Consider the following 23,600-nt stretch of genomic DNA (forward strand, 5'->3'; position numbering starts at 1 on the left):
TTAAAAGTGACTGACAAACCAAACAGTCTTTTGGTTTGGTTCCATGATGAACGGCTGCTGCGCCCCGTGTCCATAGGCCTTTTTGGTCTCCATCAGTGCAGCATGGGTTTCTATCCATTTTGAGCGCAAGTGTGAGAGATAACAGTGTGTATACTCAGCAGGCATGTTTTTTTTAACAGTCTATGTACTCTTTCTCTTCTTTCTGTTCAGGTGATCTCCAGAGGTTGCCAGCTGCTGCAGATCCCCTCTCTGGACTCGGCCCGGGTCAAACCCTGGCAGATCCCGGCTCTGAAAGACCTCCAGTATCTCATCAGAGAGGTCAACATGTTCCTGCAGGTAAGGAGAGACATAAAGGCTAGCAAAGCTACCTGGATCTGACATTTGTGATTGAGTGAGTGTGTGTTGTGTCAGGCCTCGGAGTACGCGTACTCCATCTGTACCCTGTATGAGGTGAGGCAGTCGCTGGCTGCCCTCAAAGATAAGAAGCGCTTTGAGGAGCTGAACCTGGGCCCTCTGTGCAAAATGCCTCTGGTGCACCGTCTGTTCAAGGTCCACGCCAACACCAAGGACGACGACATCCCCCACATAGAGACTGTGGACGTACTGCGGGTAAGGAGGAGCGCACAGGGACGTCACAATGTCAAGGGTCCATTGGGGTTATTGGAATTGTTTTGTACCACTACTTCTAGCTAGCTGCACAAAGAAGCCAATTGCACATTTCTGACCCTTGAAGGCTACAGTGAAGTCCAGGGTCTTAAACTGTGGCCTCATGTCGTCGATATCGCAGAATATTGAAACAGGGAGGAGAAATCGCTCTCCATTGGCTTCATAATGAAACATCCATCTAAGAATTGAGGGAGGAAATATTTTTAATTTACTAATATCTTGGCATTTTTATGTGGAAGACTACAACAATGTATAACTTGTGGAAAAAAAAGAGTCCAGGCCCAATCCTTTTTTTGTCAATAGTAATATAATTGTCTCATATATTAAGCCAATAATATAAAACCCACTTTTATTCACGGTCTTTTATTTTATTGTTTTTAATTTTACTTCATTTGTTTTTACAATTTTAATTACATTTTTTCCTCTATCTTATTTGTGTTTTTTTTTTATTATTATTGTCTCTAATTATTTACATTTTTATTTGATTGACTGGTTTGGTTTCACTTTATTTGACTTTATAAAAGGTGCTATGTATATAAGTAAAGTGGATTGGAGAGCCACCCTTCAGTTTTTCAAGATATTGTCCAAATAAATGTGTGTAAAAACTTAAGACTCTAAGTCTTTAAACCAAAGCCTGTGACCCTTACAGTTCACGGTTATGCCTCAATAAACTTCACTCTTTTAATGGCCACGTGGTTTGTTTGGGCTGAAATGTAGGACCCTGACAGACCCACACATGCGCAGATGAGATCCGCACTTCACATATGAATAGGCTGAAGCAAAACTAAATTGGCAGTCTACTTGTGTGTGTTGATTTTTCCCCTTTTGGTTTAGCAACTGCGGAGTTTCATGAGGAATAGTCGAGGGGCTAAGATCGACCTGGCAGATTTCATGAAGCACCTGTCTGATCACTACAAATGTGAGTCTCCGTATGAGCTGGGCATTCGGATCCTCAGCGTTGGCCTGCCTATCGCTGTAAGTACTGCTAACCAGCTGCAGCCTATAGCACGCACTCACTCACATGCACACATTTGCTTGCTGGAACCCTTCAGAGTACCCCAGAAATGGATCTCACGTCAAATAAAAATCATCCACCTTCTCTTTTAATCCAAATCTGATTTTTTCCAATTGAACCTGCTTCATAATATCATGTAGCAAATTAATATAGGTTGGAGGGTTTTTATTCCAATTTAGTAATATCATCTTCTTGATACGGAAATACATTTGATAACCGTTTTCTGCTCCAAAAAGTGCAAGCACAGGGTCAGGGTGTAACTGTGTTACACCCTGACACACACATCAGACATGAATTTCAAAGTGTTAGTCCAGTAAGCCGTTATTTTTGGAGAGGTGTAGCCTGTGTAGAACTTTGAATTGGAGCAGTCCATGATGAGCACAGATTGAAGATGAGTGGACGTTGTCTTGAGTTTTAGTCCATTGAGATGCAGTTACACAGGTGCTCGTCATGTTATTAGAATATCATGAAAAAGTGCATTTACTAATTTAATTCAACTTAAATGATATAAATAATACTATGATAAAGACTCATTACCTGCAAAGGGACATATGTCAAGCCTTTGTCTGTTATAATTTTGATGATTGTGGCTTACAGTCCATTTTTAAAATATTCAAATTTAAAAAATATATGTATATATATATATTTGGGCTTTTTACAAGCTGTGAGCCATAATAATCAAAATGATAACAAACAAAGGCTTGACATATCTCACTTTGCATGTGGTGAGTCTATCATATATTAGTTGTTGAATAACAGAATTAATTGCACATTTTCATGATATTCTAATTAGATGACGAGCACCTGTATTTATCTTAATGTCCTGTTGCCAAGTTTCTTTCAAGTGAAGGCATATACAGTGGTCCTATGTTTATGAAAGCCATACGTGCATTGTGTTCTGCGTCCTGATTGGCTAGTTATAGAGCAATCCATCCACCGGCAATGATGTTTCTGCTGTGGGTGATCAAAACAAAGCATTTGCAAGAGAAGCGTATATATTTAAACCTCATGTTTGTTCCCAAAGCAAAGAGACAAGTGGGTGATGTCCTGCTCCCAGTGAAGTCTTAGTCTTTTGGGTTACATGTTTGACCATAATGCTGTTGAAATGAAGTTCCCTGATGAACACTCGCTCCTCTCTCCGTCTCCGTCTCTTTCATTTCATTAAGTGGATCCTGTTTTGGTGTTTCTGTTTCAGACCCTGTCCAAGGTGTCCCGCGGCGAGCAGGCTCTGCAGGAAAAGGCCCGTGAGCAGATCCAGAAGGAGCTGGAGGAGGAGACGCTGGAACGGCTGAGGAAGGTGAAGAAGAACGTGTTAGAAGCTCTCCCGCATGCCGCTGCCTTCTCCTCTTTCGCTGCCAACACGGAGCTGAGGAGCAGGTATGCCAGCCTCACCGCAGCCGAGGTGGTGCTGGCCGTCTTCTCCAACGCAGAGGGCGTGTTCAGCCCCAGGATGACCAAGGTGAGGCCCCCTGACAGAGAGCCAGAGGTTTTGAAGGATCACTGTGGTGCTGTAAACTATTCAAACTGGCATTAAATGTAAATGTATTGGAAAATGATGGCATTGCTCTAAAGTGTTTTTTATGTGCTTTAAGTGCTTTATAAATTCATTTATATTACCAAAATGATGGTTTAAAACACATTCAGTTGCAGTTTTGGCTGAAATTGGCCACATTTGCCTGTTTCAAAAGTTGTCAGTTTGTCCAGTTCACTTCCCTCTTTTTGCTGAAATGTTTGCAAATCTTAAGTAATTAAATATGCACTGATGTTTATCTACGTGTGTTATGGACATTAAACATGTCATTAATGAGCATTAAATGTGACTTGCTTTTGCCTGTATAAACCTTGAATAACTGCAATTAGACGGTGCAGTAACCCGATAACAATGTCCTAATGTAAATCATGTATCTCTGTTGTTCAGCACGTGCAGGACTTCCTGCGGCAGGTGTCTGGAGACCGTCTGGCCAGAGCCCTGTTCCAGCTCTCCATCTGTGGGGGCTCCCTGGCTGCTCCTCAGGACCTGGTGCTCAAGGACAAGAGCTCCAAGGCCAGAGAACAGGCAAAAGCTGAGGAGAACAACTCTGCACCGCTGCCCACTGAAGGTAACATACCAGGAGGAGTCCTCTTGTAAACGTGCAGCTGCTATGCACTGAAGAACCAAAACAAAGAGCACCTGCTAACACATGTGCTTCTGCTCGCCTCGCTCGCCATCATTCAGAAAAAACAAGGATATCCTCATTAATAAAAATAGAGGAAAGGAGAGATGTGTAATGTTACAATATGTGACATTTTCATGAAATAAGTACTTCTGTTCTTGATTTGAGAGTCTCATTTCAAGAAATCTGTCCATGGGGCAAAATTAAGATAAAACAACTACAACAGTTTTATTTCAAGTAAATTAAGATTTTTCAGTGGGGTTAGTGTGGTGCCGAGTGTGTAGCGGCCGGGATGAGGATCAGCACCTCCAAATCTGAGGCCATGGTTCTCCACCGGAAAAAAGGTGGTTTCCCCCTCTTCAGGTCGGTGGGGAGTCCTTACCTCAAGTGGAGGAGTTCAAGTATCTCGGGGTCTTGTTCTCAGTGAGGGACGGATGGAGCGTGAGATGGACAGATGGATTGGTGCGGCGTCAGCAGTGATGCGGTCGCTGTATCGGTCTGTCGTGGTGAAGAGGGAGCTGAGTCGGGGCAAAGCTCTCGATTTACCGATCGATCTACGTTCCCACCCTCACCTATGGTCATGAGATTTGGGTAATGACCGAAAGGACAAGATCGCGAATACAAGCGGCCGAAATGAGTTTCCTTCGCAGGGTGTCTGGGCGCACCCTCCGAGATCGGGTGAGGAGCTCAGTTACCCGGGAGGAGCTTGGAGTAGAGTCGCTGCTCCTTCACGTCGAAAGGAGCCAGCTGAGGTGGCTCGGGCATCTGTTCCGGATGCCTCCTGTTCGCTTCCCGCGGGAGGTGTTCCAGGCATGTCCTAGTGGGACAAGGCCTCGTGGAAGGCCCAGGACACGGTGGTGGGACTATGTCTCCGAGCTGGCCTGGTGTCGCCTCGGGGTCAGAACAGCTGGAGGAGGTGTGGCCTCGGGGTCCCCCCAGAACAGCTGGAGGAGGTGTGTGTGGATCGGGAAGTCTGGGCATCTCTGCTGAGACTGCTGCCCCCGCGACCCGGCCCTGGATAAAGCGGAAGAAAATGGATGGATGGATGGTTAGTGTGGTGATTTAGTTTATCTGAATGTAAGTGTAAGTATCTTGCCCCATGGAAAAATGAGACTCTCAAATCAAGGACAAAAGTACTTATTTCGAGGAAATGTCATGATCTTTTGCAGCGCTTATAAGACAATCCCTAACAATGGGATTGTGCTGATTGTAAGCTGCTGTAGAGCCGACTCCGGTCAGTGTACTCATGGATATTTGGATTTTCTTCATTGGAATGAAAATAAAAAATGGAAAAACAAGTTGTTTTTCAATTTAGGTTTGCAAATCAAAAAACCTGCCATTTTTCAAGTGAATGAAACGATGTTTTTTAAAAGATAAAGCTGATTTTCATGTTTGCATTGTATATTTAATACAATAAATATATAAATATACAATGCAAACATGAAAATCAGCTTTATTTTTTTTAAAACATCGTTTCATTCACTGATTTGCAAACCTAAATTGAAAAACAACTTGTTTTTCCATTTTTTATTTTCATTCCAATGAAGAAAATCCAAATACCCAAAAGTACACTGACCTAAAAGGCTCTTTTTTCACATCTGATCACACAGAAATATTACATGTACTCTGGATTTTCATTTGTCATGCTTTTCTGGCATTTATTATCAAATTATTTTGACCATACTCAATGAAGACTTATTTTTAATATAAAAATATCTTAATTTTACCTGAAAAAATGGCGAGCTATATTGTTCGAATTAAGTGTACATCAGTCTTTGGTCTTTTCCGCAGGAGATTCAGATAAAGTTGTGTTTTTTGGGATCTGGAAGTAGATAATTATTGTGTGTGATGCCACACTTCAACATTTAGTTGAAAGAACGTTTTAGAGAAACGAGTGTCTCTTCTGAAATAAACATCTCGGCTTTAAATTCTGTTTATTGAATAACCATTCTACTATAGCTTTTGTAATGATAGGACATTTAAAATAATAATCATTGTAAATATAGAATATAATTATATACCCTATCGATCAGAATCGATCAGAGAAATTATGAATGGCATTGATGTCGATAAAAACGTATCAATTCCCATCTTTACCCAAATTGCTGACAATATGCAAATTGATCATATCGAGTTTAAGTCACCAAGAGAAACAAAGTAAATTGCAGAAAATGAGTGGATTAGCACTCAAGCACAAAAGAGGCCTTTAAATGACCCGAACCATGGACACAAGCACATAAAGCTCTAAAGCCCCTTCAGTTACACATGTTGGTTATTGAGTGAATTGTTCGAGTTTGGAGGAACAAACGGTAATCCTTCCTGAAGCCTCTGCACTGGTGGTGAAACTGCTCATGTTTAGGCAGTGATAGCGTAGGTGTGTGAGCAGAGAACTGACACGGTGTCGTCCTTCAGCCGTGGTGAAGCAGTTTGTGAGGGACAACCTGTCCTCTCAGACCTCCCTCATCACCCTGTCCCACATGGCTGCGCTGGAGAAGAAACTCACCAAGCACTTCCATCTCAGCAACTTCCTCAGTCTGGAGATGGGCAGCTTCTTAGACTTCCTCACCAAACACATACAGGTACGCAGGTTTACACTCAGCATTCGTAAATTAGATCAGGGTTTCCTAACCAGGGGGACTTGAGCACTTAGCAGGGGGTACTTGGAATTTTTTCAGTTTAAAAAGAAAGTGAAATGGAGTAGAATTTCAATATTAATTTTAAAGAAAGGTTAGTTTTAATTATGTTACTCAATTTTGAATACAACACTATAAAATACAGAATAATCTTAGTTGAGTCACTTTTTAATAACATTGGCTAAATCCTCGAGGTAGGGAGTACTTGGAGTATAGTTGAAATGGGTATGTGAGACAAAAATGTGTGGGAACCAGTGAAATAGATAACTTCTTGGACTGGTTCTTGAAAGAAATCTCCAAATCTCTTGTAAAGTACCAACACTTTTCCTTCTTTTGTGAACAAAAACAAAAACACCTTTGTTCATTGGTTCGTACAGAGAAGACTTTGATGTAAAACAAGCCACCATTTTATGCTCATGTTAACAAATCAACGATGCCGTAATAGTTAACGCAGTTGGAATGAAATACAATTCAAAATAGTCCAGGTCTGTTTTTGAAGCTGGATTGTGTGTCCCATTTACTCTATGTTCTGGGTGTGCAGCTCCTCCAGGAGTGCCTGGGCTCGGCTCTGGTCCTCAGCAGCAGCAGCAGTCTGGGGCTGGGGGGCAGTGGTTTGAAACCCACCCGACAGGACGTGTTCGAGTTCATCAAACAGTGTGGAGATGTGGACCACAATGACCCACAGGAGGTACAGTCTTCATGCACCCAGAGAGACTCAACCAGAGGCAACCAATAGCATTAGGAAACTTATTTCAAGAGTCAGAACATTTAAGGTGGGGGCATTAACTTCATTGTCTGACACCTTGTTGATCAGAAAATGAGATATTGATATTGAAAACAAAGTATTAACATTTGTGAATAAGGTGGTGTTGATGGAGAGTATCTTTTTGGTTTGGATGACATGGGGCAGAATAGTGATATACTGCCCCTCCACCTCTGACTAGCATGTGAACATTTCCACATAAACGTGCAGTAGTGATATGTTCTAAAGCAAAGGTTATCCGTCTGTCCCGCTCAGCTCTCTCTCATAGACTCGGCTCTGCGGACTCACTACCGCCTCAGAGACTGCAGAGACCTGGGCTTTGGTTCTCTGCAAAGACTGGCCGCTCTGGTGCATCAGCAGAAGCAGCTCTCCGGAGGTGGACTCAGCCCCGTCCACTACGAGGCGGCGCTGCTGGCCAGACGCGACGGCTCATGGTGGGTGACACACACCTGCTAATCCATTCATCTGCAGGGTAACTCACTACTCTGCTTTTCCACAGTGTCACAGCAGAGGGGGAGTCCGTGGGCCGTCTGGGTGAGATGAACAAAGATCAGGCCCTGTCCAGTCTACTCTCCTGCCCCCTGCTGGAGGACATGGGCCAGTGGAGCCAATGGGACCTGGTGTTCAAACCGCTTTTTGGCTCTTTGAAAGATTTCATGGAGAGAAATGCAGGTATGATTCTCAGAATTGGATAAGGCTGGCCAATTGACCGGCCTAAAGGCTAATGATGACACTGCCCTGATCATGGTCAATATTGATTATTATTATTATTATGTCCAAAACAATCCAGAGGGGGATTTGGATCTTATTACGTCTGAGAAAACTTTTTTTTTCTACTGTTGCCTACTTTGGGGGGATTAAAAGTTCACCAAAGTTGTTTGGGGAATTAGCTCTCAACAAATCCTTTTGAAAGTTAACAAAAAAAAAGGCTGGAGCATTTGAGTCTATGTGCCTCGTTAGAGTTAATGTTTTCTAACTGCCTTTGAAGTTTCCAAGGTGGAAAGTTGATTCAGTGAAGTAATAACACAACTTATGTTTAGCTACAGTTTCTTGGTGAAAGCTTGGTACAGTACCATTTTAAAGAAACGACTAAACATCAAAAACAACTTGTACAAGATTTGACTTTGCCACAGATGCCTGACGCCTTGAAATTCTCCTCTACCCCATCCTACCCATTCCCATACTCCTTCACCATGCCATCTCTCGAACATACAGTTTAAGCTCTAAATCAATATATGAATGTAATAAAATGTGTATTTCAGTTAAACATTTATACATTTTCTTAAATATTTGACAGAATGAGAAACAAAATAACTCAAGTTTTGTATCAGACCATCCTGGAGTTCAAGTGAACTGTCGTGAGTCATGACACTCTACATCTCTACAGAATATTCAAAGTATATAGAGCTGATTATGGACCGGAGGAAGAGTTCCTATTCAAAGACTACAAATATTGTCATAAAAATGGATGAACATGTATTCCAATCTTTATTTGTTGTTCTATTTACATACATGATTTGCAGCATATCAGTTTTGAGAGTTGGTGTTGGGGATTGCTTGGTCAGGGGAGTTATCCGGTTATGTGCAGTTGTGTGATCTCGGCAGGAGTTCCCAGATCCAGAAAAGAACAGTGTCGACTTCCGATATCTGATATCTGAAATGCAACGATATCCTCCTCCAAAGGCACGTCACACTGAGCAGTGAGGGGGGGAGGTAAAGGCACCTGCTGCAGCTCCTGCTGAAACTTAGTTGGATTATCAAGTACCTCACCAAGAACCAGCTGCATCAGGTCACTCCTATATCCTGTGGAATTAGAAATACAGCTAAAACCTGAAGAAAAACATATTTTTATGGAGGTGTAGTTGAATAAAGGTTTATTTACCAAATGTAGCATCAGTTTTGATCAGCCTTGCCGTCGCCCACCCCTTTTTAGACTTTGCGAACCGTAATTTCCACAAAGGCTTTCCCGTTGCCTCTTCTGGTTTTGTGTTCTTCTCGTTGTGGTGCATTGCAGCCAGATAGAGCCTGTAAAGACATGGCAAACCTGATGAGCCTTTACAACAGGCGAGCATGATTTGTTGCACAGCCTCTAAAAAGTAACATACCTGCACAGCATTTCAGTGAACAGGAAATTCACATTTGTGGGCGCAAACTGCAGAATCAGCTTGTGGAACGACTCGAGCGAGGTTTGATGGTTGGAGCTTAGTTTGGACACATCTTCAAGGACTCTTTTGTTAAGGAACACTTTCTCGAGTTTGTTCAAGGCCACAGTGCCTGGAGAAGATGAAGCTGGGTCAATAAAACAGACTTTTAATTGTTACATGATGAACATTACTGAGAATAACACAGACCAGGTTTGAGCCCCTTATTTCCATTTGTGGAAGCGCTGTTCGGATGCACACACTTTGGGAATAGAAGATCCTCATGCTTGTGTTTATTTTGTATGTGATGGACCAGAGACGTCCACTTAGCCACTCTCTCTGATCCACTTGTAGATGAGTACGCCGCCCAGGACATGTGTTTCTTTATGCTGGGCAGCCACTTCTTTATCAACCGACAATCCTTTTTTCTGGCCAAAGCTTCCAGTTTCTTAGATATGCCTGAAATACATAAACAATCGAACTCAGACATACAAACTCAAATCTGTTATAACTCCGTTTGGACATTGAGGAGAGTGCCAGGTCATACGTGTTCCGCTGAATGTAAGGGCAAACACTTCACAGAGAAGAGGCATATTAAACGTGGACCAGAAACGATTCTGATATTTGAGCCAACATACAGTCTAGTAAGTTCAGCTGTTTAACTGTAAAATGTAGTTAGTACCTTTAACTACATGGCTAACGTCATAACAGTGAGAGATCTCTCTCTCCTGTAGGTATTCCAGTACTTCAGGATGTCTGCCCGTCACAATGTTGTCCACTTGTACTGAGTGTGACTCCAACAGGTCAAGACTCCGACGGAGTCCTTCTTTCTCCAGATTCACACTGCTGCAAACTTCGTTACTCTAAAAAGACATATAAATTAGATATTTAAATTTTAAATCACAATTATCAGATTTAATCATGCAGTGGTAAAAAAAAAAAAACAGCGTTATTTGACTTCTTGATTACATTTTTTACTTGTTTCAAGATCAGATTGGTGCTTGTGTTATCATTTATAAGACAAGCACCAAAGCAAAAGAAGTAGTAAATAACTTTTATAATCCCACCACTGTTTCATGACTATCTAAACAAACCCAGTAACAGCTTTGTCTCAAGCTGTCAGTACTCCTGTAAACCCTCACTTTGTTGTTGGTATTTGTTTATCGTGAAGGTCGTACATATGTAAACAGTGGTAAGGGGAGCGTACCTGCACAAGTTGAATGTCGAGGATCTTCTTGTTTTCCAACTCCATCACTGAATAGCTCCCAAATTTTGCCGAGCACCCTGGACAATTAAGAAAGCCTTAATTAGTGAACGCAAGCAATACTGATTGCAAATGTTTTGCAGTAAAATAATGACCTGGTGAATCAGCCCTCATGTCTCCACTAATGACTATTTTTCCTTTCCTTTTCATTTCTTCCAACACTTTGCCCTGATCTGCCTTCCACTTGTGGTAAATGGCTGGTTCTAAGTAGTTTGTTGCGTGTCTTCTAAAGCTGTCATAACGGTGTATCTTAAGGTTCATGGTGTTGCAAATCTATGAAAAATATAAATAGATGAATGATAATCACATGTCACAATAGTATCATGCACATGTCATTTAGATTCTTGTGTTGTGATAATGAAAAGGTACCTTCTCAAAGTTTATAAATGATCCTCCATTGAAGTACACTGCTGCCGACAGCTCCAGATTACCCTGTGGGATCTTGTTCTTCATTGGCTGGCTCTGCCACTTTCGAGAGAATGAACAATGTGGACAGTCCTGGCTAAAAGCAACAAATGTTCCACATCTGTGCTGATGCACTATACAGTGTCTCGTACAGACAGGGCAGTTCTCAAAGAGCTCTCTGAGGGAACTCTCAAAAACTATGTATTTAGCATCTTCAAAATCACACGGAGATTCCATATCACTGTTCAAACAAAATATAGCGGAAAATGTCAATGCACCAAATAATTAGTTTAAAAAAATGTTGACTTAAGTAAATAGTAATCTCACATTAGGTCAGACAAGTCTGTAACTGTGTCCTCTGTTTCATAAGTTGAATGTTGAGATACAGAGAAGCTCAAGTCATTGTCCTCGTCCTCCTCTACTTCTAAACGTGGCCGTTTTGGTGGCCTGGCTCCATCAGCAGAAACGGGTTTTCCAGTGTCTGTGCATCTGCTGACAGTGCTAACAGCGGCCTGAACACCTGTCAGAAAACACCACTGAAATACAGTACGATACATGGGATACTCTGACACTTAAGACAATACACACCTCTACTCCTGTAGTGCTGTAACCTCAAGGTTCCAGCCGCCAGTTGTGTAGATACAGTTCTTGTAGAATATGCAAAAGATTTGATTTTTGGTGCAGGTGCAGCAGGAGGTGGACTCTGACAAACACATACCAAACAATTGCAACATGGTTATATAAGGTAAAATGGCAACTTCAATCTTGTTGGAGAAAAAGAAAAACAATCAAAAAGACATGCATTTGTGTTTTTACTATTATAGTAGACCTACTTTCAGAACCTATGTGTTGGTTTTTTCCACTTTCACAGAAGATCACCTCAAGTCTTTCTGGGATGGATGGAATATCATGAAAAAGTGCATTTACTTCTGTTATTCAACTTAAACAGTTAAACTAATTACATGCAAAGTGAGATATGTATAGCCTTTATTTGTTATCATTTTGATGATTATGACTCACAGAATGTAAAACCCCAAATTAAAAATCTCATAAATGGACTGTAATCATCAAAATTATAACAAACAACGGCTTGACATATGCCACTTTGCATTGTAATGAGTCTATCATATATTAGTTTCGCATTTTAAGTTGAATAAGCAAATGCACTTTTTCATAATATTCTAATTACAAGCACCTGTATATATGATAAGCTCTATAGTCTAAATGTATCTGTGTCAGTACAAATAGGACGTACATTTTAGTGTTTCCCAGGATTTCTTTAAAGTTACAGTCAACTTGAAAGCATTTGGACACTACAGTGTGTTAGATGTAATGACCAGGAGTGGACAGGTTGTTCCATGGCTCTTTTCTCTACATTGTTTATTGCTAATGCTAGTCTATAAACAATGTTTACTAGATCACACATTGCTGATTTTCATTGTGACGTGAAATTTATAACATTCCATCAAGAAAGTGTATTGTTCTATGTATGTTTTAGCATGTTCAGCGGCACAGTACTGCCTGAAAGGTGGATCGTTCTGACAGTGGGCTGTAAGGGCTGTAAGCTAGTAGCTTGTTATGCTAACAAGCATGTGGCTAACAGCAGAGCTCCACTTACCGGTGCGGGCTGTTCGCTCTTGATAGTTAGGACTGCACCTTCTTTCAGGGACAATCTACTTATTTGTCCACAGTCGAATAAGCTTTTGTTTAGAAAACAATCCTCGGTAAAGTGCCTCGCACAAACATGAATGTTTTTGAAATGGGGAGGAAGGTCGTTTCCAAATATAAAGTCCAACCATTTTTGCCGGACAGCGTCGTCCTTCGGAGGCGTGAAGAGAGGGCCGTCTCCTTTACAGCCAAAGATACATTTCCTCGATGAAGGCATTTTAGAGTTCACAAATGTGGGAAGTAAGAACCGGTGTGTCTGCTGAGGCTCCAGCTGCACACGCGGGGGAGGGATGGAGGGCTGCTGGGAGTGAGGATACCGTAAATACTCTAATATAGGCCCGGGCCTTTATTTTCTCCTTACTTATTATTACTCCTTATTTCTATTTGAGCAAAACAGTACCAGCAGAATGAAGAAACACGACGTTTGTGTCCATTTGACCCTAAAATATTTGGTTGATTTATTAATTCACATTGCAAACGCTTAACCATACGCGGAGATAACGAGGCCACCGGTTTTCAGAGGTAACAAAAGGCGTCTTACCTTCCTGTTCAGGCAGCTCACCGCAGCCGGAGGAAGAGGAACGCGCTTCTTCCTCCCTCCTCCTGACAGTCTTGCTCTCTTTTTGTTTGCTGCGGCTAGATCCACTATCTGTTTTTTCCAGTACCTTATTCTTTTCGGGTCAATGTTAAAATGTTTGGCAGTTTTCTCCCCGGAGTGCTCTGCAGCATATTTCAGCACGTTCTCTTTAAAGTTTATATCAAACTTACGTCTCCTCTTTGGCGCCGCCGCGGCCATCGTAAATACTACTATACTATACTATACTATATACTACTATACCAGCAGTGAAATCCTACTGTCAGTAAAGTCTCACGTGCGAAAGTCAAGCTGTGATATTACAGCACAGTAGTTCCGCCCACCACAGGGATCCGGAAATAAAGAGAAGTAAACAAAAATGGCCATAGGCTTAATATTTATATTTAGTTTGCATTACTTCACATGATTCTTTTTATACTATACTATATATGTGTATATATATATATGTGCTTTTTTCAATGCACCAAAATAATCATTACACAGTTTGTCATTACCTAAATCTTAAGATTTGGGTGCTGACAAACTGGAGAAAATGTGCTGGGTTCTGGTGGGGGTTAAGAGGTTTATATACCTGGATGCTTTAGCTCCTCATTGTTTAGTTTCTTATCATGTAACGTGTTGCTAATGGCAACATCTTGCCAATGTTTTGAGATTTGTGACAATTTATGGGTTCTTGTGACAGGCACGACCGTTACCTCTGTGGCTGTAATACTTACCCTTCAAAAAGTGTGAAAATAAGGCCCCTAACATTCGGGTTGGTCTCCAGGCACCACTGGACTGTCTGCGGTGGAAGTGACGCCCGGCGTGCTGCTCCGGACCACCTCTGACACGGGAGACCAGGCCTTCTGTGCAGCCGCGGAGAGCCTGGACCCCGTGGGCACGGCGGGGCACCTGGTGTCCACGGTGGTGACTTATGGACTGACCAACGCTCCGCTGGCATTACTGGCCAATCACATGCAGAGCTCACTGGCTGCAGCGGTGGCCACACAAGGTACACTTTCCCCACGTGTGAAGGCCTGCCACCATAATCACTATGAAGTTCAATTATGCCTAATCCTACTGTTGTAGTATCCACCTTCATTTCCACTTGTGGAAAAACAAAAAAGGGAAAGAATAAAATCAAGTACATGACCTTTTTCTCCCCAACTTGTTAGTTAGGGGCCACATCTGCAATTGCAATGGAGGCTAAATGGAGTACAAGTAAAAATTGGTTCAGAAACAGGGAATTGAGTGTCTTTGTCTCACCTTGTCTTGTGTGTCAGATCTGTCCCAGGCCCATGAAGACGTGGCGTGTTACAGGACAGTGGCTGACTTTGTCTTGGGCTGTTTGGTTCGAATCCCCGTCAGAACCTGCCAGGCCCTGATGCAGCAGGTTCGTGAGTGCTCTTTACACCAGAGGTCGTCCAGGAAGTGGTTCGGTGGAGCGCATTTCAGAGCGTGTGATTTTCTTAGAGCTTCACCATAGCGGAGGCAGAAATATGTGGGAACAGCCAAAATATTTACTCAAGTAGGAGATGGTTGATATAGAATAATAAAATCCAAATGATTAAAAAATAACGTGAGCGTAAAAGCCTTTTGAAGTTTATTTCAAGCACACTAAATAACACCAATACTGACACCTAAAGAATATATGAATATAAGGAAGGAAATATTTCTTTAAAGGAACAGGCCACCATTGTTGATGTGTAACTGTCTGGTCTTTGTGCGTGTGCTCAGTCACACAAATGTTGTTAACCTTTAGCCTTTACCAATATAGGTATAGCTACTAAGCTGTTCCATGTTTCCCCTATTTAAATACAGTTACGTGAGCCTTTACACGATCCAAGTCTAGTTACACAAAATCAAACATGTCAATTTTCTAAGCGGATAAAAAGGAGTTCTATGTTAGTCTGGCGTTTGCCTTATATATAAGGAAAATCACAAGTGATATTTAGTCTGGGACCACCAATTCATTTTCTCGTAGGAGAGGTGTGGTTGACGACGTCCATAGTCGTTTATTGGGCGCTACGAATGTCTATCATGCGCCTGCACGTGGCCACAGCCAATCGTATCATCGTATGAGATGACGTATGACGTACCTGCTGTAAACCTTCGAGCTAAACTATTTAGAACAAGGTCTAAAGCTTGATCGAAAAATATGCGTCTGCTGCTGTCATGTTTGATCCGTAAATACATTTTTTTATTTTTTTATCCGTAAATAAACTACAAGCTTCCGTATATCGAATAGCTCGTCATCGTCTTGCCGTCCCTCCTCGTTCTGTGATTGGTTCCCAAATTGGTCAGGTTAGTACTATGTGGTGAAGGCGTAATAACATAGGAGCACTTATCGACATGTTTGATTTTGTGAAACTAGACTTGGATCGTGTAAAGCAGGGGTGTCCAAACTACGGCCAGCTTTTAATTGAACCGTTTTTATTGTATTTATTTATTTTTCTTTTAAGGCATTCATATTAAGTTACTGTAAGCTATACATCTCAGTCTGTGCTGGTGAGTAATTGTGTGTTATCTTTTAGCTTTTGTTTAAAATACATGAAAATCCATTAATAGAAAGCTGTGATGAAGGCTGTTTTTTATGACTTTAAGCATAATTCTATTAAAAGCATTGTTAACTTTATTTTAATTTAAATTAATTTGCGAACTTTAATACAATAGAGGTGAAGTTATATATCTGACCTCTACTGAGTGCGGCCCAGTTGTTTGTATATTCTTCTGTATGTGGCCCTCCCTGGTTTCTAACATCACCTCAGTTTGGAGCTATACCGCTGCTGGGAGAGGCTAAATGCTAACATTTGCGTGACTAATCGCACACACAAAGACCAGACAGTTACGCATCAACTCGTCTAAGCTAAAGTAAGAACATATCTCAGTATGAAAAAACGGTGGCCTGTTCCTTTAAAATCTTTGGATGACTCACAGAGGAAAGTTTGAGAATATACCAGATACCCACTGACAGCTTGAGATTCCCTTAAAAGTGGCTCGAAGATTATTTGTTGTCCACGTTATGGAAGTAACTGGTTTGCACTTTGGTTTGTGAAGTAGTGGCTAAAGGAGTTTGTGGACTAGGAAAGTCTGCCCTCTTGTGGCGCTTTATTGCTGCAGCACTTAGCACTTCATTTAATCTCTATTGATTGACTCAGCTACTGAATTCTTTCAAATGAGATATGGCTGAGCTTAAGTTGGTGAAAGTTGTGTTTGTTGAATGTTGGGAAGTGATATTCAATCTTATTTTCCAAGATCAGCAGCAATTTGTGTGACATTTGTGCATCCCTCAAGTCGAGTAGAAAAACTTATATCATGTAGATCTGTAATAAAAATAAAAAGTGGCACTGCATAGGTGTCCTCTGGGTTCTCCAGTTTCAGCATTGTTGTTATACCGTCTCACAGCAGCACCACAACAAACTTCCGATTGGCTGATGGCACTAGCCTTGCTGCTTCATCGGAGAGGTGTCGGCTTGACGGAGAATTTTAACCCTTAGCGTAACAGCACCACTGAACTTTTACAAGCCTCAGCCCCTGCATAGTTTATTTACACGCCATACCCGAATGACTCGATGCTGCAGATAGGTTTCCCAGTCATAAATCCCATCATACCTAATGGCCTGCTTCCTGTCTGTGGCCCAGGTGTTTCTGGAGCCCTTTGCCAAAGTGCTGGGTCAGACGCGCTCCAAGGAGGTGCTGATGAGGGCCGCCCAGTCCAACCCACAGCACATGAACTGCCTCCACCGCCTGGGCATCCTCCTGGGCATTACGGACTGGATCAAGGACTACCACAGGAAGCTCCGCCCGCCTCAGCAGCTCCACGAGAACCACGTGAGCAGAGCCAGCGCCACACAGGCCAAGGTAACCAACTACCAACTACTGAACAATGAAATACATAAGTCACCTTTTACGCATAATTATCTTTGTTTCAGCCTAATGATGTCCACTCAGAGAGCAGCAGTGAGCTGTATGTGAGTGACAGTGAGGACCCTGACATCTTAGACAGCAGCTTTCCTTCCCCCGCTCTCAACCTCCTGCAAGGTAACTAACATACTGTATCACTATGAAACAGACTTAAGAATCAAAGCCAGGAAAACACACAATTTAACGAGTGCAAGGGGAGCAGCATAATAAGAGCAAGCACAATCACAAATATGGAGCTCTAGTTAGTTAGCGGGTGCTGATCGCTGGTCAATAGCACTCAGAGCTCATTTTTTGCCCAAAGCTGCCGAAGTTTGCTCAAACTTTGAGTGCAGAGAGCAGTAGTGAGGACACAAGTGGATGCTTCAACTTCCTCTACTGACCACCAGAGGTGGTGGATGGACAGACTTTGTCGCTTATACATTCCCAATCTGCACATCAGTAGTCCAGATTCTCTTCACATTTATAAGACTATCTATTAGGGTGATTCACGATATTAACTTAACTTAACTTTTTACTGAAGCCAAATAAACGGCAGGAGGATCACCCTGATGATGTGAGGTCCGCTCTCACAGAGGAGAATCTGAGACATAAAGTTCATTCCTGAAGGTCATCAACGACAGACAGAGGCATTGTCCTTATTAAAGGGTCGAAACAATCTGGACAAAATGAAAACAAAAGTATTTTTTGCTCCGTGTTGTGTAAGTGGCTTACACAGAGATAAAGTATCAAAGAGAACAAAGTCATCATACATCGAATCTAGTGTTGTAACTGTGGTAATGTTCTTCCACATGTGGTGTAAGTACAGGAAACTGGGAGAGATTATTAATCACCTACTTATCTTTGTATTGTTCAAGTTTCTGTTTCCTGTGAAAGTTACACATTGTTAGGCCTACAGAAATCTGAAAATCTTTAACTTATACCATTATATTAAATAAAGGTCAAATAATCAATAAAATATAATGTGAACCAACCAACTATATATTTATAAATGCATGTAGCCATGATTTAAGTCAAATTTATATTTATCTGTTTGTCTTTATTGGACACAAGCAAAAAACTGCTCAAGGAATTATTAGCATGGATCTGTTTTACTTTGTCATCATACTTACTTGTCATTCTGTACAACTTTGCAGTCTCAAATATCTAATGTGCAGCACAGTCCCGTGAAAATAAAGTTTTCATATGCAATAATTTAGTGTGTGCTCCCTCAAAGGTTCAGGTGAGGCAAAGTTGCCGAATGCAGTGAATGGTGACGAGAACGTGAGAGTGAAGGAGGAGGAAGAAGAGGATGATGAGGAGCTGTATGAATTAGCCAGTGACCCCAGCAGCGAGGCTCCAGAGCCCAGCAGCATTTCAGAGCAAGAGGAGGAAAAAGAGGAGGAGGAGGCCCCGATCACAGAGGACAGACCGCCAGTGTGCTCCCAACAAGTTCTCATTGACGACATCAGGTCTGTCTGGAAATGGCCTGCGATTGGATTTGCTTTTTATTTTAAGATAGAGATCCTGATAATTAAGGCAGTACATTGTGTAAAGAGTATCACTAATGTGCGTAATGATTTTAGGAAGAGTGAGTTTGGCGTGGGTGTGGAGCTGACGGCGGAGGGGCAGAAGCTGATGCAGGTGCACCAGGAGCGCCTCGGCAGGAGCCTGGACCGCCTCTCCACAGAGCTCTACAGCAAAGACACACACTTCGTACTGGAGCTCATTCAGGTCAGTCCTCTGCTGGGAAACTCTCAGCTAGACAAGCTCTTACAAAACATATCTTTACATTGCTTTTGATAACGCCTACTCCTGCTCCCCATGAGCCCTTGTGTGAATTATGGGTGCAATTTCTGAAAAGACCCAGAACCGGTGTTTATGTGAAAACCACTCACACAAATCCACTTTTTATGAGTGCTAGACTGAGACATAATCTGTGGGAACATGAGCTGTTACTGCTGAAATGAACTACGAACCACGATTAGCTGCTCAAGATAAACGTTGCAGGGTTTCCTGACCTGTCTGATGTTGGTCATGAGTCAAAAATAAAATAAAACCGCTAGATCCATGTTGTAAGAGAGGGTGTGTGAATCCTGACCGGGTCCTGCAAGTCTCGCAGGAATTCCCGCCCGTTGCAGGTCTCTACTCCGTTGGCTCTGGCTCTCCTCGTATAAGAGTCAGTCGCTGTTGGCATGTTCAAAATCACCCCAAAGGTTGCACAGTTTAAGCCCAGCTTTAGTCAAAGAGCTTCTTCCAAACATTGCATAATCCAGAGCTACAAATTTAGCTTCCTCTGTTTTTTAGTAAAACAGCGAACAGTGCCACATGTTCCCGAGCTGCGCAAGGACATGTTTTTAAATGTTACAGGGACTGATTGTTTCGAAAATCACGTAGAAATAAACCGAGTTGATATAAACTCACCCTGGAAACAGCTGGAAACGAGTACAGCGTATCATACAGCACTACTCCCTGTGTCTCACAGGAAGTTGTGGCCATAATTGTTTCTACATCAGCGACCCCAGGAATTAGGTGTGTTTTGGTTAAAAAAAAACATGCATCTACACGGTTGGAGCCTTTATTTAGAATGTGCCCTTGTGTGTTTTTAGAACGCGGATGATAACAGCTATGCCTCGGAGGACAGCATCACCCCAGCCCTGGCCTTTGTGGTGGAGAGAGACTGCATCACTGTTCTCAACAACGAGATGGGCTTTCAGGTGAGACAAAATCTCTATTGCACACTCTTAAAACAGACATCGAATTAGATAAAGCTTGACTTATCATCGATGACCATTTGTAGGAGAAAAACATCCGTGCGATCTGTGACGTGGGCCGCAGCACCAAGGGCAAGCACACATACGGATACATAGGTAGGTAAAGGCTGCGCATACTGAGCACACAACAGGCTTACTCAAAGTGTCAAAAGGAGTGCCCCAAGGGTCGGTCTTTGGTCCACTATTATTAATTATTTATAACAATATTGACAAAATTGTCTCTGAAGCTAAATTTAATTTTTACCGTGGATTCTTACTGGACGAAGCTCCTCACATTCAACAGTAAAATATTGAAATTGGAACTGGGCTTTTATTTTAGAATCATGTGGGCCAGATCCTCTTTGTCTGTGCACAGACTGAAACATTGGTACCTCTTGATTTATAAATCCATGGTCGTGCTCCTCCTTCAGTATCTGACCACATACTGCCCAGGAGCACAGATGCCTATCATTTGACATCTCAGAACTCTCTCGTGTTGTCTGTACCATCAGTCACAACTGAGCAAGGGAAAAAGGCATTCAGTTTTCCTGTAATGAACTCCAATTTGACTTTTAAAGGTTTGGCAATGTTTTGCTACTTAATTTGTGTTTGTATTGATGTCATTTGTAATTGTGCTGCCTCTAGGGCCAGGACACTCTTGGAAAAGAGATTTATGATCTCAGAGAGGTTCTTCTGGTGAAATAAAGGTTAAAGGAAATAAAATAAATCAGCCAATAGAGAGATGATTTCCAATATGAAATCTGTGAAGTCATTGGTTGCAAGATTAATCACAATTATTTTCAAAGCTGCTCTTTTAGTAACTTAGACTTGATGCATGGGGATATTAGGGTTCCTGCTTTAGAAATAATTTGTAAAACTTGCTAATCCTGTTCAAACAGCCCTTGTAACTTATTTAATGTTGTTTTGCATGTCCCTGCTCACAGGACAGAAAGGCATCGGCTTTAAATCAGTGTTCAAAGTGACCGACTGTCCCGAGATCCACTCCAACGGCTTCCACCTGCGCTTCGACAAGAACTGCGGCCCCATGGGCTACATCCTGCCTCACTGGGCCACCGAGCAGAGGGCAGTGGACCCCCAGCTCCTGGGCCTCAGCCAGCACAGGTACAGCACGCTCCAACACAGAGCAGGGTTCCTGACCACTGGGCGCTCCTCCGCCTTTGCCATCTCAAACTTTGATAAAACAGTAGTAATGCCTGACAGTGACGTGTCGTTGTCAGCTGGACCACCCAGATCAGCCTGCCCCTGCGCTCGGAGAGTCACCAGACCAGAAACCTGTTCCACGATGTGCATCCTTCTCTCCTGCTGTTTCTGCACCGCCTGCGCTCCATTGCCATCTACAACCAGGTCAGCATCAAAGACCAGCAGGAGGACTTTATAAGAGTCTTGTTGTTTTCACCTGAACAAAGGGCTGATGAATTACAGAGTAGGAGAACAAGTGCAGTGAATTGCATAAATATTGTTCCTGACAGGTCAGGTCAGAGACGGGTTTTTCCTCTGGAGACTAAACAGCGGAACACTAAGAAGGGCTAAAGAAGTTGATAAAGAGTGTGATAAAGTATTTACTGTCGAAGCCTCAGTGAGTTCTGGAAATCTCCATTTGCTGCTGGCAAGACAGAGGGCCCGATCTTGTGTCTCAAAACGCAGACGATAGCGTGACCTTTTGCGCTCAGTAGGAGCACCAGACTTAGCACATTTAAGTGGGTGGAGACACACATTTTCCTCCAACCAGATCGACTCCGCAGCCAGGAGAGGGGTTGTGGGGGAGTGGGGGGTGAACATGTGCATTTGTTTTGTTCCGCGTTCACACCAAGCGTGGGACGCTGTAGTTCTTTTTCTCTCCAGACGTGAACATTGTTTAGCTCATGATGGGGTAAATAAAGTTTTTAGTTTGACCCGGGAGACCCAAAGGCTTAAGAATGTTTTGGTCTCTAAACTAGCTGTGGACCAGGTTAGTGTCACTGCTTTTGTTGCTATAGTTATCTAACCACACTGAAAAGTGAGTCACATTCGTGATTTACAAAATCCTGCCTTTATGTTTGGATAAGTGTGCTAAACCAGCACTATCGCTTCATAGTCCCCCGCTCAGCGCTTATTTAACTTAATAAACCAAGCTGTCACACCCAAAGTGACCACTCAGTGGCACTGTAATACTTGAAAATTACCACACTTATTCATCAGAACAGTCCCTGGGTGTTACATTTCTTAAAAATATGTCGGGCTAAATCTTGTGCACGGCGGAAGGAGCACTCAAACTCTATCTGACAAAAGCTGCATTGCGTACTGTAGAAAAATTCCCCCTAAGAATTTGTCACACCAGTGCAAATGATAACTCACGTGCAGGAAGTAAACAAACGGGAACTCAGTCCGAGCGGGAATGCTGCGGAGTGGAGCTGGTCCAAGGCAAACAGCAAATGTTGTGTGACCTTCCACGATTTTGATAAAGTCACCATCGCGTCCTGAATGTTTTCTCAAAGCACATCCACCTGCTCTCGAGGCTGGCAAGAGCCAGACTGACTTTCATTTATGTATTCATAAATACATATAAAGACAGTCTGGAATTGTGGTAATAGGACGCAATTTCCAGATCGAACTGGAGGCAGGGCTAACGATCGCAGGTTGAACGAGAGGGAACCAATCAAAGCGACTTACGCTCTGCGTTCACGTCCTCCGCCACGTGTCGTCCACACGTGCAGTCGAGTAAATGCTCTGGTGAAAGTCCTCAGAGCAGCTTCTGATGTGGCTTTAATGACAAGTCCAGCTCATTTAAAACAGAAGAAAGGGCACTGGTAAAAGATCGCTGTGTTGCGGCCGCCGCCATCTTCACTGTTTTGATTGCGGGAGGAGCGCAAGTGTTCATGGGAAATCCTGGCACGGAGGATGACGCACTGTTAACTCCCGCCTCCTGCGCTATGATTGGCTCTGCCTGGTTTTGCCGGAGTCAGCGAGATTCAAATCACACAATTCCAGACTGTATCCCCATGTATCTCTTAACATGGTGGATCAGTGTGGCTCGTGCCAGGCCACCTGCTCTCCATGTGCAGGTAAGTCCCATGTCTCATAATAGCAGCGTGAGCGTCTCGTCTTCTCTCAGGTTTGTTTTATGACCTATCCCAAACACAAACGCTTAGTCTAAACTCACTTTTACACCAGATAGCAACAAATAATCCAATAGTGTCCGATAGTGTTTGCAATGTTAATTAATAAGTCAACCTAATATTTTAGGTTCAAACGGACACAAATCTCATTCTACTGGTAGTCCGTTCTGCTCAAATAGAAATAAAGGCCTTTCTCTAATTTTGGCCTGGTTCCAATAAAGGCCTGGTCCAATGCACTTGAGTAAATAAAGGCCCGGGCCTCCATCCATCCATCCATCCATTTTCTTCCTCTTTTTCCGTGGCCGGGTCGTGAGGGCAGCAGTCTCAGCAGAGACGCCCCTCCGAAACAGAGGCCTTAGCCACCTCAGCTGGCTCCTTTCGATGTGACGGAGCAGTGACTCTACTCCGAGCTCCTCCCGTGTAACTGAGCTCCTCACCCTATCTCGAAGGGTGCGCCCATTTTGGCCATTTGTATCTGCAATCTCGTCATTACTCTGATAAAATGACCCGGGCCTATATTAGAGAATTCACAGTAACCCCATCGTATGC

General features: G+C 42.7%; 2 protein-coding genes across 4 annotated transcripts in view; one reads left to right on the plus strand and one right to left on the minus strand.

The window, feature by feature from the left end:
* The window catches only part of LOC306979111 (uncharacterized protein), a 60,653-nt gene that overhangs the window by 1,157 nt on the left and 35,896 nt on the right, over positions 1–23,600 (plus strand). Inside the window, exons 2-20 of the mRNA XM_079577928.1 lie at positions 211–336; positions 412–609; positions 1,501–1,641; positions 2,877–3,140; positions 3,600–3,780; positions 6,247–6,413; positions 7,009–7,155; positions 7,486–7,664; positions 7,730–7,902; positions 14,070–14,294; positions 14,566–14,675; positions 16,925–17,143; positions 17,215–17,323; positions 18,420–18,654; positions 18,769–18,916; positions 19,792–19,899; positions 19,983–20,052; positions 20,880–21,057; positions 21,174–21,300. Coding sequence (XP_079434054.1) covers positions 211–336; positions 412–609; positions 1,501–1,641; positions 2,877–3,140; positions 3,600–3,780; positions 6,247–6,413; positions 7,009–7,155; positions 7,486–7,664; positions 7,730–7,902; positions 14,070–14,294; positions 14,566–14,675; positions 16,925–17,143; positions 17,215–17,323; positions 18,420–18,654; positions 18,769–18,916; positions 19,792–19,899; positions 19,983–20,052; positions 20,880–21,057; positions 21,174–21,300 — 3,105 coding nt within the window. The remainder of the gene's footprint in view (positions 1–210; positions 337–411; positions 610–1,500; positions 1,642–2,876; positions 3,141–3,599; positions 3,781–6,246; positions 6,414–7,008; positions 7,156–7,485; positions 7,665–7,729; positions 7,903–14,069; positions 14,295–14,565; positions 14,676–16,924; positions 17,144–17,214; positions 17,324–18,419; positions 18,655–18,768; positions 18,917–19,791; positions 19,900–19,982; positions 20,053–20,879; positions 21,058–21,173; positions 21,301–23,600) is intronic.
* On the minus strand, positions 8,750–13,505 carry LOC306979125 (uncharacterized protein). Of its 3 annotated transcripts, none has more exons than XM_079577961.1 (11): positions 13,250–13,505; positions 11,629–11,743; positions 11,368–11,560; positions 11,005–11,281; positions 10,731–10,908; positions 10,579–10,655; positions 10,054–10,234; positions 9,582–9,830; positions 9,336–9,504; positions 9,113–9,255; positions 8,750–9,033 (listed from the first exon to the last, which is right to left on the minus strand). In XM_079577961.1, the coding sequence occupies exons 1-11, from the start codon at positions 13,502–13,504 to the stop codon at positions 8,801–8,803; spliced, it is 2,070 nt and encodes a 689-aa protein (XP_079434087.1). In that variant the 5' UTR covers position 13,505; the 3' UTR covers positions 8,750–8,800. The 3 variants fall into 3 exon arrangements, with proteins under 3 accessions (XP_079434087.1, XP_079434086.1, XP_079434088.1); XM_079577960.1 differs by lacking the exon at positions 13,250–13,505 and adding an exon at positions 12,659–12,943; XM_079577962.1 differs by lacking the exons at positions 11,629–11,743; positions 13,250–13,505 and having other exon boundaries at positions 11,005–11,097; positions 11,193–11,281; positions 11,368–11,382.

Source organism: Gobius niger (genome assembly GCF_951799975.1).
Source record: "Gobius niger genome assembly, chromosome: 19".
Taxonomy (NCBI): Eukaryota; Metazoa; Chordata; class Actinopteri; order Gobiiformes; family Gobiidae; genus Gobius; species Gobius niger.